The 20,648-nt window shown below is 40.3% G+C and overlaps 1 protein-coding gene across 2 annotated transcripts in view; it reads left to right on the top strand.

The window, feature by feature from the left end:
- The window catches only part of Slc31a1 (solute carrier family 31 member 1), a 36,887-nt gene that overhangs the window by 12,105 nt on the left and 4,134 nt on the right, over positions 1–20,648 (top strand). Inside the window, exons 2-5 of one of the 2 annotated variants that reach the window (XM_045136382.1) lie at positions 2,132–2,188; positions 17,049–17,223; positions 17,704–17,776; positions 20,223–20,391. In XM_045136382.1, coding sequence (XP_044992317.1) covers positions 17,101–17,223; positions 17,704–17,776; positions 20,223–20,391 — 365 coding nt within the window. In that variant the 5' untranslated portion in view covers positions 2,132–2,188; positions 17,049–17,100. Of the gene's footprint in view, positions 1–2,131; positions 2,189–17,046; positions 17,224–17,703; positions 17,777–20,222; positions 20,392–20,648 lie in introns of both variants that reach the window. The other variant, XM_012949731.2, reaches the window with a different exon arrangement.

Below are 20,648 nucleotides of genomic sequence, written 5' to 3'. Positions count from 1 at the left end.
TATGCGCCACCATGCCCAGCTAACTCCATTATTTTTATCTATAGCAACACTACTCCTAACTCCATGGTTTTTGGGGGGTCTTTGGGGGTTTTTTTTTTTGTTTTTTTATTTTTGGTTTCTCTGTTATTTCTTTTTTTTTTTTTTTTTTTTTTTTCCCCGAGGTAGGGTCTCACTCTGGTCCAAGCTGACCTGGAATTAACTCTGTCATCTCAGGGTGGCCTTGAACTCATGGCAATCCTCCTACCTCTGCCTCCCGAGTGCTGGGATTAAAGACGTGCGCCACCACGCCCGGCTTTTTTTTTTTTTTTTTGGTTTTTCAAGGTAGGGTCTCACTCTGGCCCAGGCTGACCTGTAATTCACTATGTAGTCTCAGGGTAGCCTCGAACTCATGGCAATCCTCCTACCTCTGCCTCCCGAGTGCTGGGATTAAAGGCATGCACCACCACGCCCGGCTCATTATTTTTATTTTTGGCAACATCCCTGAGTACTCTGGTCCCAGCAATCCTTGAAGTACCTTGAGAAGCGCCTTCATGTTGCTTGGACAAATCACCCCACCAAAAGCAGCTGGTATAAAGAAAGGGCTTAATTTGCCTTATAGGCTTGAGAGGATGCTTCATCATAGCAGGGAAAGGATGGTAGAGCAAAGGCTGGGCATCTTACTTTGCCACAGCAACTGGCAAAAAGGAGCAAGAATGAGCTGAGCTATCTAGCACTGGCAAGCTGGACTAATAAACCGCAAAGCCCATCCCCGGTGACACACCTCCCCCCACCTCCCACATTGCCACCAACTGGGGGCCAGAAATTCAAAGCACTTGAGGCTATGAGGGTCATCTCACCCAGCCCACCACAACACCTGAGTTAGGAAGAATATAATACCATGTATTATTTATTATGTGTGTTTATTAAGGTGCCAGTTGCTTTCAGATGTATGTTTACATTTGGTATTTATAATATTGTGAGGCATTATCGTCCTATGTTTATGGTGTTCTCAGAAATTTTTAATAACTTGTTATAAAGATGTCAGAGCCTTATGACAGTCAGCAGTGTGACTCCAAAAACAAAGGAGGGTCTTGTTATTTCTACTTTGGCAAAATGTCTCTCAGAGTAGATGATTGTGTTAAGAGTAACAAGCTAGAAAGTGCTAGATGGTGTGAAGTATCTTTGATAAATAAATGCTGAGGCCACTAAAATACTAGAATGTTTAAAGCTTATCTGTTATTCAGTGTATTTAGAATGACAAATATAAGGGCCAGGCATGGTGGCACACACCTTTAATCCAAGCCCCTGGGAAGCTGAGGTAGGAAGATCACTGTGAGTTCGAGGCCACTTTGAGATTACAGGATGAATTCCAGGTCACCCTGGGCTAGAGTGAGAGACCCTTACTTTGAAAAACCAAAAAAGCAAACAAATAAATAGAATGACACATGTACATTTGCTTCTGGGCAACTGTTTAAACACATGTAAACTTTTGTAGATGAATGAAATCTAAAGATAAATTGTGCATCTCTCAACTAAGGGAGTTGTGACTAGAAAGATTAAATTACCTAATGTATTAGGGGAAAGAAAAATCCAGGGCTAGAACTAAAATTGCTACTTGTAATGTTCTTTCAAATTGTAATCATTATAAAAGATTCAGGTAGGCTCCAATCCATATTGCTTCCTTGGAGTTACCTAGAAGTGTTGAGTAAATGTTTGGGAATAATGACTTTTAGAAATGTCTAGAGGCATTTTGGCTATTGCTATAGTAACAAGAGGTTAGGGATTCTTATAAATATCCTGTAATACATAGAAGTTTGTAAAATAAAGAATTGTCTGGGCTGGAGAGATGGCTTAGCCATTAAGGCACTTGCCTGCAAAACCCAAGGACCCAGGTTTGATTTCCCAGTACCCACATAAAGCCAGATGCACAAAGTGGCACGTGCATCCGGACTTCATTTGCACAGCTAGAAGCCCTGGGGCACCCCTATATTCATTCTCTCTCTTCTCTCCCCTTGCAAATAAACTACCCATCCAAAAATGTCAGTAATACTGAGGTTCAGGAAAGCATTTTACTGAAAAAAATTCAACATGAATGGTGTTGGAAGCAGCATCCATAATGTGGATTCAATATATTGTGTTTTATTGTCTTTAGAGCAAGGCATTAAAAACTGGAATCACATAAATCTAGACCAGTCTCTACTGTTTCAAGGTAGGTATGGGTGAAAAGTAAGGTTTGTTTTATTTATTTATTTATTTTGGGTTTTTGTTGTTATTGTTTCTTTTTCGAGGTAGGGTCTCACTCTAGCCCAGGCTGACCTGGAATTCACTATGTAGTCTCAGGCTGGCTTCAAATTCACAGGGATTCTCCTACCTCTGCCTCCTGAGTGCTGGGATTAAAGGTGTGTGTCACCATGGCCTGCAGAAAAGGTGAGGGGGATGAAGGAGAGAGACAAGCACAGTCATAGACACAAACAATGGGTGAAACATGGCCTCCAACTGCTATAAGTGCACTCCAGCCACATGCACCATGTGCATCTGGCTACACATGGGTTCTGGGGAATTGAACTCAGGTCATTAGGATCTGCTGGCAAGACCACTGAGCCTGTCTCCATCCACAAGTGCTAAAGAGTGACATGTGACTTTAGAAGCTCGCACAATAGTGGAATGCATTTTTCTTACTAGTCTTTATAAAGCATTCTTTGATTTTTGCCCCCAAAATTAATTATAACCCAGAAACTAGATGGTTCTCATCCTTCTAAAGTTGTAACAGATGTCTGTTTGGATTCTGGCAAATTAAACAAATGTAGGTATGGTACATGGCTCTGTAAATTTGCTTGTAGACGACTTGAGCAAGAGATACTGTGATTGGGAGACAGAGGTAGGAGTATCACCATGAGTTCAAGGCCACCCTTGAATTCCAGGTCAGCCTGAGCTAGAGTGGGACCCTACCTCAGGAAGAAGAAGAAAAAAAAAATTCTATGAAGGAAGAGTAAACCAAAGCTAGTTATTCTGTACAGCAGCCAGTATTTTAGTATATAATTAAGACATAAAACTGATTGTGTAACTCCATTTACTACCTTAAATAGCTCCCAATTACTCTTGAAATAGTTTAAACTCCTTCCTAATAACTGGCAAGAGCTTTAACTGATACTCTTCCGCTTTGATGTTTCTTCCTGAGCACTGCAAAGAAAAAAGAAGAGTCTTCAGTCTCACTAAGTTCCTCTTCCCTCCCTGGATATATTTACTTAGATCTTGGATGCCCTTGATTCTTCTGCCTAGCTCTAATTGTCTGCTTAACCGCCACCTCCTTAAAAAGGACTTCTCCCCCCACCCCCGCCAGCTGATCCACTATATCCAGTTTTGTTGTTTCACAGTTCCTTATCCTCTGTACTGTGTTTTACTTCATACCACTAATCACATATTGTACATACCTACACATACTGACTTGCTTACATATTTAATGAAGATTATCTCCCCTTCAGTAGCTCTACAACAATAAATACTTTGTATTTTTATATCAAGTTTCTTGTACCTAGATATTGAAACCTACATGGATTTTATGAAAATTAATGCATACTTTTTGAATGAATATTTATAGTGTTCCTCTGTAGAGGTTATACTGTGTAAACTGGAGTTCCTTGCCCTCAAGAAACTTCATATATACACACATACTCACATGTAAAAAAAAATTCAAGAAAAGGGGGCTGGAGAGATGGATTAGCAGTTAAGATACCTGCCTGCAAAGCCTAAGGACCCAGGTTCAATTTCCCATACCCACATAAAGACAGATGCACAAGGTGGTACGTGCATCTGGAGTTTGTTTGCAGTGGCAAGAAGCCCTTGGTGTAGCCATTCTCTCTCCCTCTTTATCTCTTTATATCTCCCTCTCTCTTAAATAAATAAATAAAATAATATTTTTTTAACTCAAGAAAAACCTCAGAAGAAGTGACATTCTAATTCTCAGAGATTGAGTTAGATTGTAAATTTATGAGTGAGGGCCTTGATTTAGTTTTATCCTTAATTCTATTACTGTATTTATAGTGCATTATCAAGGTAAATAGTGGTAAAATTTGTTCATATACAGACAGTGGGAGGGAAAAGAAGTTCCAGAGAATGACACATAAAAGAAAAAAGACGTGCGTGTTTCCAAATGCTAAATTCATTCAGAAAAAGTAAGATTAGTTTTAGTGATACACATGAATGTGAAGATGGACCTGTAATACAGAAAGACTTAACATGTCACATAGGAAGCATAAAAATCAGGGTGCCGCTATCAGAAGTTGGGGGTGAAGATGTTTAGGATTGTCTGTCTAAATAGAAATTAGTTCCTCACATTGCAGCCTAAAAAGCAAATTAGAGGTTGGGAAGTAGTAAGCACCTGGAGCAGAAATACTAGTTGGACTTGGAGTACTGGTTCTTTGACCAATACCATCACCAGCAAATAGCAAGACTCCAATTTCTGTGGAGCATCTCTTGTATTTAGCTTGGATGGAAAGAGTGCCAAAATTGCTGGAAGGAAGCAATACACTTGTCTAACAAGTCCTTATGGGTGCCTGAGCAATCACTACAGAATTTCTATTATTATTAAGGGCCTCTAATGCCATCCATTTTTTCTAAGGTCTTTCTCTTTCATCCCTTACTTTCTTCCATTACTACTTGTTTGGAACTAGACCTCTCCTTATCTACATCAAAAAGGAGCATTCAGCCTAGTGTGGTGGCACACACCTTCAGAGGTAGAGGATTACTGAGTTCAAGGCCACTCTGAGACTACACTGTGATTTCCAGGTCAGCCTGGCCGACCTATCTCAAAAAAATCAAGAGAGAGAGAGTGCGCGCACATTCCAGAAAGGCTCATAAAATGTCTGTAGTTGATGAGAAGGAATTTTGGAGAAATACCTCCATTCAGCTATTTCTCCTATCTTTTCTCAATGACATTCTATCATCATGATCACAAAAAAATAGGCATAAAACTAAAAAGATCATGAAAACATTATAGAGTATTTGTTGAGGCCTAGTCCCCATTTGGATTATTGGGAAAGATACAGTGTTACAGATGGTTAGAGGTTTTAGAAGTAGACCTTGAAAGGCAAGGAGGATTTGTTATGTATGAGATTAGAAGGGTGTCTATGGCCATACCACCCTGAACACGCCTGATCTCTCTTGATCTCAGAAGCTAAGCAGGGTTGGGCCTACATAGTACTTGGATGGAAGAGATTGGAAGGATCAGTATTTCAGACATAAGAAACAATGTGAGTTAGAAAGAAGAAAGGAAAAATGGCCTGGATATCCATGACCCCACAGTGCCTGGCACTCCCTACCCAATACTATTATAATAGAAGGAAAAGATGATGACATCAAACTAAAAGAGAAAAAACTAAAAGAGAAACTGATTGAGAGGGGGAGGGGATATGATGGAGAGTAGAGTTGTGAAGGGGAAAAAATAAGGCAGGGGGGCAATTATGGTTTATTGTCTATAATTGTGGAAGTTGCCAGTAATAAGATAAAGAAAGAGGAAGGAAAAGAAAAAAGATAAAGCATGAAATATATCTCCCAAGGAGACTAGTAAGTAGCTATCAGACTTGTTTGTCTGGAACAGTGTGTGTAGACAGAAAGGTAGGTTGAGATCTTTGTTTCAGAGATGGTGAACCTGGGAGTTAAGCAACACTGTAGAAGTTGATAGGTGTGGGATTTTTTGAGCAGGTCGCTGATCTATCATCGAGTGGACAGAGGGCAGGAAAGTTGCAATTAGGAAAACTGTTTGTAGTAGAGCTGCTGCTGGTGAAAACCAGGACCAGCTGGGTGAATCTTGTCCTTTATGAGGTATGAAGATACATAGGTTCTAGAAAAGGCATTTCCTCCTCTTTTCCAGTAAAGCACTGAACAGGTTACTTAAATTCTCGGCCTCCTCCAGTTAAGTGCTTGCCTGTGAAGCCTAAGGATCCCAGTTTGAGGCTCGATTCCCCAGGACATACGTTAGCCAGATGCACAAGGGGTGCATGCATCTGGAGTTCGTTTGCAGTGGCTGGAGGCCCTGGCGTGCCCATTCTCTCTCCCTCCCCCTCCCTCTCTCGCTCTGCCTCTTTCTCTCTCTGTCTGTTGCTTTCAAATAAATAAATAAAAATTTAAAAAAGAGATATTGTGTTAGATTTACCACAAGGAAGTGTCATTGTTTTGCCATGCTTTTTGTTCAGATTCAGTGCAATTTTTTTTTTGTTTTTTTTTTTGTTTTTCGAGGTAGGGTCTCTCTCTAGCCCAGGCTGACCTGGAATTCACTATGGAGTCTCAGGGTAGCCTTGAACTCATGGCAATCCTCCTACCTCTGCCTCCTGAGTGCTGGGATTAAAGACATGTGCCACCACGCCTGGCTTTAGTACAATTCTATACTTGGAAAATGTAAAGAGTAAAAGTACTTTCAAGTTGTTTCCTTTACTATCCTTTCATGGATCACTGGTCAAGGTGTAGAACTTTTGAGACTCAGCTCCTATAAAGAATCTGGGTTTGGGGCTGGAGGGATGACTTAGCAGTTAAGGCGTTTGTCTGCAAAGCCAAAGGACCCAGATTTGATTCCTCAGGACCCACGTTAGCCAGATGCACAAGGGGACACACACATCTGGATTTCATTTGCAGTGGCTGGAGTGTGCCCCTTCTCTCTCTCTATCTCTATCTGCCTCTTTCTCTATGTCTATCGCTCTCAAATCAATAAAAAATTAAACACAAAAAAATTTTTAAAAATAAAGAATTAAATAGCTATGAGTTTGTTTAGTTTCATCACATTTGTCAATAAAAAACAAATATTTTTTTAAAATTATCTGGGGTTTATTGTTTATAATTATGGAAATTGTTGATAAAAATATTAAAGAAAAAGAAAAAATCTGTAAAAGGGGTCTAGGGAGAATGCTCAGCAGTTAAGGCACTTGCCCACAAAGCCTATAGGCCTGGGTTTGATTCCCCAGTACCCACATAAAGCCGGGTGTACAATGTGGAGCGTGTATCTAGAGTTGGTTTGCAGCAGCTAGAAGCCCTGGCATGCCCATTCTCTGTCTTCTCTCTGTCTCTCTCTGCTTGTAAATAAATAAATAAATAGTTTTTAAAATTATGCCAGAAAATATCAATATTCATATTCCCCAAAATGTTTTGTGGTTTCAGACTCTGGGTTTTTGTGAAATTAATAGCTAGAACTAAATGAATGTGTATTCAACTTGCAGGCTAGTGATGTAATTCAGTGGTAGAGCTCATTCTAAAGTCCTGCCTGTAAGGCCCCTTCCCTCAATCTCACTAAAGTCTGAAGTAAGGCCTGGTAATTTAAAAACAAGCCCCAACTTCTGTTTCTTCTACTCAACTACATTTTGCTGCATCTTTAGATAGAGCTATGGAGTAGCTTTGAGGCATACGATATAGCATTTCACATTCACTCAGGTGGTAAAGAGGAAATTGAGGTTTGCCTAGAATGTTATTAACATGCTAATTTTTTGTTTAATATTCAAGCCGCCAAAGGAGAAATGCATAAACAATAATTTGTTTCTGCAGATATTTATTATAATTTCCTACTATGTTCAGGGTGTTAGAAAGTGTAAAGGTAAATAAGACCATGTCCTCACAGAGCTTATAATCTTATAGTGAAGATTCTGTTCTAATGGATACTGAGCTGAAAAATCTCTGATTGGGTTTTTGTTCTGGGTGGGAGTTTATTCATCATATAATTTATTGTTTTTACAATTAAGGAAAAGTTCTAAAGCATAAAGTAACACCCAATAAAGTAATTACCACCAGTGTTTTTCATACTTTACCTTTTTTTCCTACTTTGTTGTTTATGTGGTAGTTGTAACAGTACATTCGTGTTTGTCCAAAGGCAGAACCGGTCTGGGGACTGGACCATGACATTTTAAAAATTATGTTTGGTGCTGGGTATGGTGGCACATACCTTCAATCCCAGCATTTGGGAGGCTGAGGTAGCAGGACTGCTATGAGTTCGAGGCCAGCCTGAGATAGCATAGTGAATTCTAGGTCAGCCTGGGCTAGAGCGAGACCCTACCTTGAAAAAAAAAAAAGAAAGAAAAAGAAAGCAGGCAAGCAGGCATAGTGGTACATGCCTTTATTCCCAGCACTTGAAAGGCAGAGGTAGGAGGATCACTGTGAGTTTGAGGCCAACCTAGGATTACTGAGTAAGTTCCAGGTCAACCTGGACTAGAGTGAGACCCTACCTCAAAAACAGTAATAACAAGCCGGGCGTGGTGACACATGCCTTTAACCCTAGCACTCAGAGGCAGAGGTAGGAGGATCGCCGTGAGTTCGAGGCCACCCTGAGATTAGATTACCTAGTGAATTCCAGGTCAGCCTGGGCTACAGTGAGACCCTACCTCGAAAAACCAAAAAAAAAAAAAAAAAAAACAGCAACAACAAAATTTCATTTGGCCTTAGCATGCTTCCTCTCGAAAATGGTGGTCCTTGGTGCCATCTGTCTTGCTCTAACAGGTTTACTATCTTCTTTGTTCAGTCTGAGCAGCTTAATAAAATGGAATGATAGGGACAAATGAAATTTATGATAGAAGGAGGTAACCTTGGATCAGTAGCTAGAAACAAGGTATTTTTCTGGTTAGACTCCAATTATGGGGTTGCTTTCAGTCTTTCTATATAATTACAGTAAGATTCTTGGGTAGCTCTAAGAATACCTATTTTAGCAAGAGGGAGCTTAACACTCCCTTTGCTAAAATACTTATTTGTAGCCAAGAGCTTCCAAGTGAAAGAGCTACTCCCACTAATTCATAGCTGCTGCTTTATTCTTTTTAAAACGCGCCAATCCATGCAGCATTTCTTGTTTGCCTAGATTATTGGCTACTCATAAAGGAAAGCTCCTTACATGTAATTGTTTGAAGTAGTTTCCCCTTTATGTGTCTGGCAGTTGGTTACTTTTTGATGCAGCCCCAGAGTCGGCTGTGTGAGTAATTCAACCACATAAACTGCTCTTACTTCAATATGTAGACTCTGCATAGCCTCATTTCCATCCATGAAACATGTGTTTCAGGGACTCCTGTGCAGATTATCTGAAATAATGTTCACTTTGGTATTATGGTGGAGAGAGAGAAAATAACATGATGGTAATGGTTATTGAAAATACACAAATCATCACTGAATTAATTCTTGACCCAGTCTTTCAGAATCTGTCTTAGCCCAGTTAGTGCTGTGAAGAAAAAGCAAGTGGAAATTTATGAATGATACTTGGGATTATTTTTATTATCAACAGCAACAAAAAGAAGATAAGACAGTAACCATTGTTTTATTGAGGAATTTTTCTAAATATAAAAGAGAAAGTAGTGGAGAGTTTTGGGCAATTATTTTCCTGAGTTGAGACTATCCCAGTAAGCCTATAATTGTAGCAAATACTTTACTGACTCCTCCTATTTGCCATAATTTGTGAAGGTCAGTATGTGTTTGAATGCATATAATTTTAAGTATTTTGCATTTCTTCCTGTTGACCTGAGCTCCTCCTCCTTCACTGATCATTTTAGTTTCTGTTTTTAATGCATATGTGTGGTAGAATTTCTACTGTCAGAAGTGTCTGACATTTCTAGTGGATAACTCTGATCTCCTTAAGTCTAATACCATTTTGTAGGAGTAACTGATACAACTTAATTACATGCATGACCATTGCACCTCAAGAAAGACCCAAACCAAGGAAAGGCATCTGTAATAGCCAAAGGGTGATATTATAAGATTCACACAATTATGGCATTTCTGCCAGTAAGTTTAGAATACAAGTATGAGGCTAGAGCCCAGAAGGTAGATCAGACATACATTCATCAAAGTGTATTTCCCTTCCCCACATACTGGGACCTAGTAACTTTCTCCCCAAACAGCTCTAGTATATTAACATGGATGCCAAGTATAGACAGCCACCTACAGCTATTTATTATTGCATTATCTCAGTCTCCCCTCTGTTCCAACATCTCCTTCCCTGTTGTCCTCCACAAAGACTACTGAAATGTGAAGTTCACAAAGTCATCAAGAGCGTTTAAAGTTCACCCATAGGAAGGTTTAGCTACAGTGTATGCTCAGAGATGGGCTGTGAAAGAATTAGAGCCTTCATACATGTAAGTTCTGAAAGCTACTTGAAGGAAGGCTAGGCCATTTCTCAGAGAATGTGCTGACCTTGTATAGGGTTCCAAAGGACAGGTGTAGCACAGTACAGGTGGCTGCTTGATCATGTGTACATAGTCCATAAGCATGAATCCCTGATTATAGTGATGTAATATCTTTGACCTTGAATTTCCCCTCTCTGAACCACCAATCATAAGTAACGGCTCCGGAAAGCAGGAAAGCTAGGTTTTTGTTTTTATATTTTGACAAATCTAAAAAGGAACATGAACCTAATCGTTATAAAAATAAAAGCCTCCTTCTTTATCTCCCTGATAGAAGTCAGGAAAGACTACAGGCAGTCTCCAGAATTGTCTGAGACTCCAGATTATATCTGTCTGAGCTAGGCACAGGGCCCACGTGGAAAATGCATGATCACTTCTGCGTAGTCTTTAAGGGCTTAATCATACTAGGCCCCAGGGATTTGTTGTTTCTTGTCCATCATTGTGTGGTACTAGAAAAATAAAAGAGGATATGAAGTTTAGACTATACCTATTACAAATAAGGTTAAGGCCAAGACAGATTGACCATCAAAATATAGCCTTTTGCTGGGTATGGCAGCACACACCTTTAATCCCAGCACTTGGGAGGCAGAGGTAGGAGGATCATGAGTTTGAGGCCACCATGAGAGTACATAGTGAATTCCAGGTCAGCCTGAGATAAAATGAAACCCTACCTCAAAAATCCAAAACAAACAAAAAGCCTTTTTGTGAAATTTCTAACTTCCATGAACTCATGTTTATTTTGCTAGAGATTCTGTGATTTGCAGAGGTAGTTTGGCTTGATTGGGTTTTTTTCGGGCAGGGTCTCATGCAGCCCAGGCTGGCCTGGAACTCATGATATGCTTCCCAAATACTGGGATTACAGGCTTGTGCCACCATGCCCAGCCTCAGGGTTATCTCTGTGATTTGCTTTTGTTAGGGGAAATGAGACAGGAATAAGGATACCTCTTTTTCTGATTGTGCTGAAGAGTAGAGTGGAAAAGAATTATAGCATTAAGTACAAGGAAGAACACTACTGTGGCATGCTTATTGAATAAGGAAAAAAAGAAGCAGAAAGAAGTGTAAAGCTGTCTAGCATTCAGTGGAGAACAGAAAAGGTGCTATTTCTCCAACCTGACAGTATTCACACAGCAGAAACAGTTGGGCATATGGCCAATTCCAAGATAAGATAAATGATTCTCTAGAGGCTTATTATAAAGCTTTCCTGAGAAAGAGATTTCTTTCCTTAATGATTTTATATGAATTTAGTTGCATATAAATTTGTGCTTGAGGGCTGGAGAAATGGCCTAGCAGTTAAGGCACTTGCCTGTAAGGCCTGACAACCCAGGTTCAATTCCTCAGTACCCATGTAAAGCCAAATGCACAAAGTGGCCCATACATGAACTTTGTTTTCAGTGGCTGGAGGCCCTGGCGCACCCATTTTCTCTCTCTCACCTTGCAAATAAGCAAAAATATTATAAAAATGTTTTTAAAAGATGTTTAATGGCGCATGCCTTTAATCCCAGCACTTGGGAGGCAGAGGTAGGAGGATTGCCGTGAGTTCAAGGCCACCCTGAGACTCCATAGTGAATTCCAGGTCAGCCTGGGCTAGAGTGAGACCCTACCTCGAAAAACCAAAAAAAAAAAAAAAAATGTTTAAATTTGTGCTTGGTTTATTATAAATAAGTCACCTACTAGACCATTTTACATTTTACATTACATACAAAAAGTTTTCTGTGCTAGAAGGAGCTCCTAACAACTACCCACAAACCCAGCTGTTATATTCCACCTCTTCATCTAACAGAAAGGTGATTCTCTAGTATGGGTCCTGCCTGTTTTTAAAAAATAGTTTACCAGGCTGGAGATATGGCTCAGTGCTTAAGACATTTGCCTACAAAGCCAAAGGACCCAGGTTCGATTCTTCAGGATCCACATAAGCCAGGTGCACAAAGTGCTGCATGCATCTGGAGTTAATTTGCAATGGCTGAAAGCCCTGGCATGCGCTCACACTCTTGCTTTCTCTCTCTCTCCCCCCATCCTGCCCCCTCTTTCTCTCTCTGAAATAAATAAAAATATATTTTTAATTAGTTTACCTAAATAGGCAAAGATATAATAAAAATATACCATTTCTAATCTTTTTACCTACTCATATACTCGATATTGTAATAAAATACTACAGGTAGATCTTGACAGATTGAAAGAGGAATCCTGAGGACTTAATTTTTAGTTCTGAGTTATTTAGTTCCTGTTAAAATTCTTCCTTATAAGTAAGTAAACCTGATGAAGTGATAGGATAAAGATAAGAAAAGTGAGTAGTGGAGGTTTTTGTCTGGAATTAGTGTATGCCCATAGACTGTCCTAAAAGCTCAGAATCCAGTGAACCCAATTCCATTTTACAAAGATTTTCTTTAAGTTCTGCCTATTATTCATCATTACTCTTTCATAAGTCCCACTAATTGCCATTGCTTTACAGTCAGGAACTTTATTCTATCAAGGTATACCAGCCACTCTGTGGACCATGAACTCTGTTCTTAGAAAGCAATACTAAGGGTGGAGCTAAATTACAGAAGCAAGTCTTAGAAAGCAAGTATAGTTGGCTGTGGAGTTTGAGAAACTTGAATAAGCCAAAGATACAACCACATCTCTCTTGCTTACCATAAAATCAAACCATTCTCTTCAAACTACAGAGTGAGGGGGCAGACAGTCATGTGTGTCTGGGAACTTTCACTTAATCTTTCTTAAGTAGTACTCATTTTTGTTCTAGAATAAACTGAGCTTGGACCAACTTAAAAGCTATGAGAGGATAGGTTAAATGTGTTTGATTAAGTGCATTATCCATATACATGTGACAATCAATGAAAAGCCATGTGGACAAATAAAAATATATAATTGCTTTTATTTATTATGGCCTTTATTTTTATTTTTACCATGCTGGGGATTGATCGATCCCAGGGCCTTTCATATGTTAGGCAAGTGTTCTACCACTGATCTATATCTCCAGACCTCACTAAGCTTTAGTATCTAAATTTCTAAATGTCTCATATATATATCAGTTAGGTTTGATATAGTCCCATAAGATTATTCCTAATAAGGGTTTTCTTTTTTTAATTTTTCTGTCCTTCAGTGCTGGGGATCAAACTCAGAGCTCATACATACTAAACAAATACTTTACCACTTACTGACACAATCCCAGCCAGGAATAGGCTTAGTGAGCATAAGGATTTGCCAGGTTAGTTTGAGTTTCAGCTGCACTGTTAAGTTTGTATGTTAGCTTTCACGAGAGTTATACCTTCAAATTGAGACACCACTGGGTAAGCCTTGCATAAAGCCAGGCATGGTGGTGCATACCTTTAATCCCAGCACTTGGGAGGCAGAGTAGGAGAAACACCGTGAGTTCAAGGTCAGGGCTAGAGCAAGACCCTACCTCGAAAAAACAAAAAGATTCCTATTATAGAAGTCCATTGTCTCCAGGCAAGGAAAGCAAATGGATTCTCCTCCTGCCATTTTCCTAGTGCATCTGGATGATTCTGCACAGATGACACTGCAGAATAGCAGCAGTGTTTGAAAGGTTTTCTTGAGATTTAAACATATGGAATCCTGGGTCACTGAGATGTCAGAGAGTTTTGACAATGTAATGTCACTGGACAGATTTTGCTGGAATTGGTAATATGGGGCTTAAGCTAAAAGAAACCTTCGGATCTTCATACACTGCTAATGAGAAGAATTCTGTCAGAGTTCAAAAAAAATCAAGGATACAACTCTCATGTAGTTTGCGGTGCTGTATCCCTCCCTCTGGTGGTTTGATTCAGTTGTCCCCCATAAATTTATGTGTTCTAAACACTAGGTCCCTAACTGGTGGCAACGTGGGAATTGGATCCTCCTGGGGGCAGTGTACTGTTGGGGGCAGGCTTATGGGTGTTATAGCCAGCTTCCTCTTGCCAGCATTTGGCACACTCTTCTGCTGCTGTTGTCCACCTGATGTTGGCCAGGAGGTGACGTCCATCCTTTCCTCATGCCATCATTTCCCCCTGCCATCATGGAGCTTCCCCTCAAGTCTGTAAGCTAAAATAAACCCTTTCCTCTCACAAGCTGCTCTTGGGTATTGTCTGACAGCAACACAAAACTGACTGAAACATTACCGTTTTAAAGATGTTTTTTAAGGTTTTTTGTTGTTGTTTATTTTTATTTATTTGAGAGTGACAGAGAGAGAAAGAGGCAGAGAGAGAGAAAGAATGGGCATGCCAGGGCCTCCAGCCACTGCAAATGAACTCCAGACGTGCGCCCCCTTGTGCATCTGGCTAACGTGGGTCCTGGGGAATAGAGCCTCGAACCGGGGTCCTTAGGCTTCACAGGCAAGCGCTTAGTCACTAAGCCATCTCTCCAGCCCAACATTACCTTTTTATCAGTACTTTACCTACACACCATCTTTTATTCCACAAGGAAAATTATGACTGTTCATTACCCCTTCTTGCTTTTATCCTTTAAGTTCCTGAGGAAAAAGATTCTGTCTGGTTCATTTCTATGTATCCCTCCATCTCTCTATAGCAGAAGGCACTCAGTAGATTCCCACTGTCTTCATGGCCTGAATTCTTGTTGACAATATGGAATGAAGTTATCTTTTATAGTTTCCTATGTTATCATCAATGTTCAGCCTCAAGTTAAAAGAAAACAAAGTTTGTGACTTCTGTTTGGGTCTCTTCATCAGTCATTCCGGCTGGCAAACGTATTTTCATTCTAATATCACTTCATTTGTTTGGTTCAAAATCATAATTTATGACCACTCAAATATTAGTAATCCCTCCACCTGATCATGATTTCCTTTTAAAGGCAAACTGCTAACTACCTACCAATTGTCACTTCATGTGTACTCTCTTTTTTGTGCATTCTGTTATTTAGTGTTTACTACAAAACCTTTATGATCCAGGCATAGTAGCACATGCCTTTAACCCTAGCGCTCAGGAGGTACAGGTAGGATTGCCACAAGTAAAGAAGCCAGCCTTGGACTACAGAGTGAGTTCCAGGTCAGCCTGGGCTAGGGTGAGACCTACCTCAAAACAACAGAAAGTAGGTGTCCAGCTGGGAGTGATGGCTCATACCTATAATCCCGTAGGCTGAGCTAGGAGGATTGCTATGAGTTCAAGGCCAGCCTGGGCTTTAGAAAGAGTTCCAGGTCAGCTTGGGCTAGAATGAGATCCTACCTTAAGGGAAAAAAAAATTATGAACAAAAATACTTAAATATCTCTTTGTACCTCCAATTTTTCCCCTCTGACAATGCTATTAATAGTACTAGATTGTTACCCTCTAGAATTTATAAAATAGTGTAGTGTCTGACATGAAAGTTATTGAAATTCAGAGAACTTCAGGCCCACCTAATTTGATGCTTGCTGTAGTCTTCACTGGAAATAAACTATTTAAGCTTTCTGTCATAGAATTCAAAGGGTAGAAAATGAAGAGGGGGAAATAGATGGCTGAATATTTGTGTTCCTGATTAGACACTGAGCTCTTTGTAAATTACCTACCCAAAGTATCTCTCTCCATCTCTTAGTAATGTCATATTACCCTGTTTGTTTCTCTCATAGCACTAATCACACCATGGAATTATTCTGTTTACCTCATTGCATGTCTCCTTATCAGAGACCATGTTTGTCTTATTCACTGTTGAATTACTAGTACTTGGCTTGGGTTTGACCCATAATGAGAGCTTGGTTGAATTAATAATCAGAAGCATGAATACCTACTTGGAATTTCTTTTTCTGCTTTTGTTTTCTTTTTCTTTCTTTCTGGGTTTGTTTGTTTTTTTGTTTTTTTTTAATCCTCCTCCTTCAGCCTCCTGAATGCTGGGATTACCACGTGTCCTGCTCCTAGTTCAAAATTTTCTAAAGCCACTTTTCTATATACTGGAGTTAAGGCCAATACTTGGGAGACAGAGGGAGGAGGATCGCTGAGATTTCAGGGCCACCCTGAGATTACATAGTGAATTCCAGGTCAGCCTGAGCTAGAGTGAAACCCTAACTCGAAAAAAAGAGAGAGAGAGAGAGAGACATAAAGAGAGTCCGTGAATGTCTCCTCTGCACATAAGGCTCCAGCTTTCTAGGCCCCAGCTCTGACTTCAACTGCTCTTTGATTCAGGTCTCAGATTTACTTTTGCAATAAAGATTAACTATGGAGTGTCTAGACTTAATTTAATATAGAATATCTAATTTAGACCTTGTTTTTCATGTTCCTAACTCTAAAGCTCTGACAGGATTGAAATTTTATCTAAGGTCTGAGCACTTCATGCCCAAGGCAGCAATAGACCTTTACTCAAATGTAGATTAGCAGAAGGCTGTCTGTCTTCTAAGTCTAAATGTAATATGAATATCCTGATTAAACACAGGCCACCCAGTTAGGTGAATTATCTGAAGCACTGTTTTTTTATCTACTGACATTTATAATTAGAAAACCTTGCTTAGAGCAATTAAATTTTGTTAATAGCACTCACTGGTACATTATTATAAATTGTCTATTTCCTGCAACCTAAAGCTGCTTTTCTACTCTTTATCACTTATTTAAATTTATTTATTTATTTATTTATTGTTTTTCAAAGTAGGGTCTCACTCTGTAGTCTAGACTGACCTGGAATTCACTATATAGTCTCAGGGTGGCCTCAAACTCACTGCAGTCTACCTGCCTCTGCCTCCCTGGGTGCTGGGATAAATCTAGATGCATATTAAGCCCCTAAACCTGTCTCTTACAGGAACAGTTCATAGAACAAGGAAGGATTGGGTGCCTACAGCCCTGGAACAAATCCATTCTTCTGTAGCGTCCAAAAATGGTACCTTGAACCCAAGATTATGAAAAATAATTCAGAGGAAAGGTGCTAGGAGAGCATTCATTCATTGGGTGAAGTTCTATATAAATAAAGTACCAAGAAAATATGTTATGCCCTTATTAATACATAATTTCTTTTCTTAAGAGACTCTTCTGCTGACTGTCATCTCTTCCTGGAAAAGTGGATCACTCCCACCATATGGGGATGAACCATATGGACATGAACCATATGGACAACAGTACCATGCCACCTTCTCACCATCATTCCACCACCTCAGCCTCACACTCCCATGGCGGAGGAAACAACGGCATGATGATGATGGTGAGTGCCACAGGAGAGGTGGCATAGGCCCTTCTCTACCCTCTTAGGTGACAGAAGCAATGGAATTTTAGCACTGAATCCCATTACCTTTAAAGACCAGCTTACAAATGAGGAAATAGCAGAGAAAACCACCAAACAAGTCAAGTGATCAGCCTGTATTCATGTAACAAGATTTTCTAGAAGTGTTTCTTCCTTACTCCCTTCTTTGGAATTTACCATTTCCCAAGTTATGTTCTGGTTTTTGTGCTTCCTACAGAAAAAAGAAAAAGATATGAGATGGTGGCTAGTAGTGGCGACATAGCAAGGGACCCTTAATGCCCAAGGTAGTAATGCTAACAAGAGGGGAAAGCCTTCCACTTCAATTTTCTCCTCTTAACTTCTTACCTAGATCTGCTACTTTAAGTGTTCTAAACCTCTTTGCTAGAAATTCTCATTTAGGATCTGCAGTCCTCTCATTGTCTTATTTTGGTTTTCTGACAGCCTATGACCTTCTACTTCGGCTTTCATAATGTGGAACTGTTGTTTTCCGGTTTGGTGATCAATACACCTGGAGGTGAGTCATCATCAGGGTGATGTTGGAAGGTGACAGTCACATGAGAGATGATGGCAAAGAATTTGGAAATCCAGCACTTCTTTCTGTCCTAACTACTTAGTGTGGTTGTACCACATCACCACCGTGGCTCCTGTTCCTGAATGGGAAGGTTGAGTGTGGAGTACTCGATCCTCTGCTAAAGCTCCCTTAGTGCCCCTGTGTGTGTTTCAGAGCACTGAGAAGTAATTGAAATGCCAGTCAAAGGTCTTTTGCAAAGCTTGTCCAAGCTGTTTCCTTGTCTGATAAGTTCAATAACTGAACCTGTGACTACAAACATACTCAAATACCACAAAATAACCCTAAGTTAAAAACTATTGCTGTTGAGCTGGACGTGGTGGCGCACACCTTTAATCCCAGCACTTGGGAGGCAGAAGTAGGAGGATCACCGTGAGTTCAAGGCTACCCTGAGACTCTATAGTGAATTCCAGGTCAGCCTGGGCTAGAGTGAGATCCTACCTCGAAAAACCAAAAAAAAAAAAAAAAACTATTGCTGTCAGGGCTGGAGAGATGGCTTAGCAGTTAAGGCATTTTCCTGCAAAGCCAAAGGACCTCATTTCAATTCCCCAGGAGCCATATACGCCAGATGCACAAGGTGTCGTATGCATTTGGAGTTTGTTTGCAGTGGCCCAAGGCCCTAGTGTGCCCATTCTCTCTCTCTCTCATAAATAAATAAAAATAAATATTTGAGGGCTGGAGAGATGGCTTAGTGGTTAAGCGCTTGCCTGTGAAGCCTAAGGACCCCGGTTCGAGGCTCGGTTCCCCAGGTCCCACCTTAGCCAGATGCACAAGGGGGCGCACGCGTCTGGAGTTCGTTTGCAGAGGCTGGAAGCCCTGGCGCGCCCATTCTCTCTCTCTCCCTCTATCTGTCTTTCTCTCTGTGTCTGTTGCTCTCAAATAAATAAATAAATAATTTAAAAATAAATAAATAAATATTTGAAAAGAAAACTATTGCTGTCATACAGTCTTCCTGTTTACAGGTAAATAAGCTTCAAGTCATGAAAAAGCTTGTCCTAAAGCCTGCACTTAGAATGTCAGAGCTAGCACAAGGAGCATGCTTTCTAGAGATATCTAGGCTACTGATGTTTCTGTGGTATCAGCCTATGTTACATCTTCCTCGTTCTTGTCATGCCCCATTTGGAGTCGCTCTTCATTTTAGGGCAGCTGATCACCTATCTTTTTGTATCTACCATATTATAATTCAGATCGCTGTTAACAAGCTCTTTAGAAGGTAGGCTGCTTTAGGGCCCAAGCCTATTTCTGGAGTAAACCAGTTTGTTTTGAGAAAAGAGGAGGGGGCATTTTGTTCATGTAATGTGTGAATACATTTATTTTATCAACATATCATCTGTGAAAGACTTGGTATTAAAATGCCTATTCAAGCTATTTCGTCAGCACTTTGAAAAACAGGTTGTTTCAGGACTAGGAGATGGCTCATCTCTGCAGCCCCCAATAGTATATTCTTTTTGTTTGTTTTAATGAGAGAGAGAGAGAGAGAGAGAGAAAGAGAGAGAGAGAGAATTGGTGTGCCACTGCAGTCAAACTCCAGACACATGCACCACCTAGTGTGTATGCACAACCTTGTGCTTACACCACCTTGTGCATCTGGCTTACGTGGGATCTAGAGAGTCAAACATGCGTCCTTAGGCTTTGCAGGCAAGTGCCCTAACCACTAAGACATCTCTCCAGTCCCTTTTTTAAAATTGTTTTTTTTTATTATTTATTTTATTATTTTTGAGTTTTCTGAGGTAGGGTCTTGCTCTAGCTCAAGCTGACCTGGAATTTGCTATGTAATCTCAGGGTGGCCTCAAACTCATGGTAATCCTACCTCTACCTCCCGAGTGCTGGGATTAAAGGCCTGGCCTGTTTTTTATTTTTTTAATGAGAGAGAGAGTGAGCAAGAGAGAGAGACTTGGAGAAAGTATATTCTTTAGCAGAGTCAATTGTTTTGATTAACAGTATCTCAGCTGTTCTGGGTGGGTAAATAAAGAGTACAATGTGTTAAAAAAAAAAAAAACAGAGTAGCTGGGAGTGATGGGGCACAGCTTTTATCCCAGCACTTGGGAGACTGAGGTAGGAAGGTTATTATGAGTTCAAGGCCAGCCTGAGACTACATAGTGAATTCTAGGTCAGTCTGGCCCAGAGCAAGGCCCTACCTTGGTGGGGTGGGGGGAGGGAGGCCTGAGAGTAGCTCTTTATCTGTTTGCTTGCTTGTTTTGACATAGTGTCCTGCCAGTATCCTGATCTGGCCAGAAACTCCCAATCCTCTCCCCTCAGCCTCCTGAGTGCTGAGATTACTGGCCTGTCAACTATGCCCAGCAAATAGCCCTTTTCAATGCTGTCTTTCTGGCTAAATAGCATACTGACTCACGGTTTTGATCATTCCACTATCTTTTCCTTCCTACCTTAGAGATGGCTGGAGCGTTTGTAGCAGTGTTTTTACTAGCAATGTTCTATGAAGGTCTCAAGATAGCCCGAGAGGGTCTGCTGCGTAAGTCCCAAGTCAGCATTCGCTACAATTCCATGCCTGTCCCAGGACCAAATGGAACTATCCTTATGGAGACACACAAAACTGTTGGGTAAGAAGTTGGAACATAGATGAAGGAAAATTATATAGAGTTGTCCTAGTTAAGCAGTAAGTCAGCTTATTTGTTCTTCTTGAGTTAGTGGTTCTTTGTGACCTTGGTCAAAACTGTCTTTAGAAGTTTGAGGTTGTGAGTCCTAGATCGTAGATTCTGTGAACATAGATGTTCATTCGAAAAGAATGGCATTATACAATTGATTCCTTTCTCTAAAAGATTATATCTGAACTGGAGAGATGGCTTAGCAGTTAAGG

The sequence above is a fragment of the Jaculus jaculus genome, chromosome 1, assembly GCF_020740685.1.
Source record: "Jaculus jaculus isolate mJacJac1 chromosome 1, mJacJac1.mat.Y.cur, whole genome shotgun sequence".
NCBI lineage: Eukaryota > Metazoa > Chordata > Mammalia > Rodentia > Dipodidae > Jaculus > Jaculus jaculus.
Note: the sequence above shows the minus strand (reverse complement) of the source record. Positions and strands in the feature narration are given on the sequence as shown.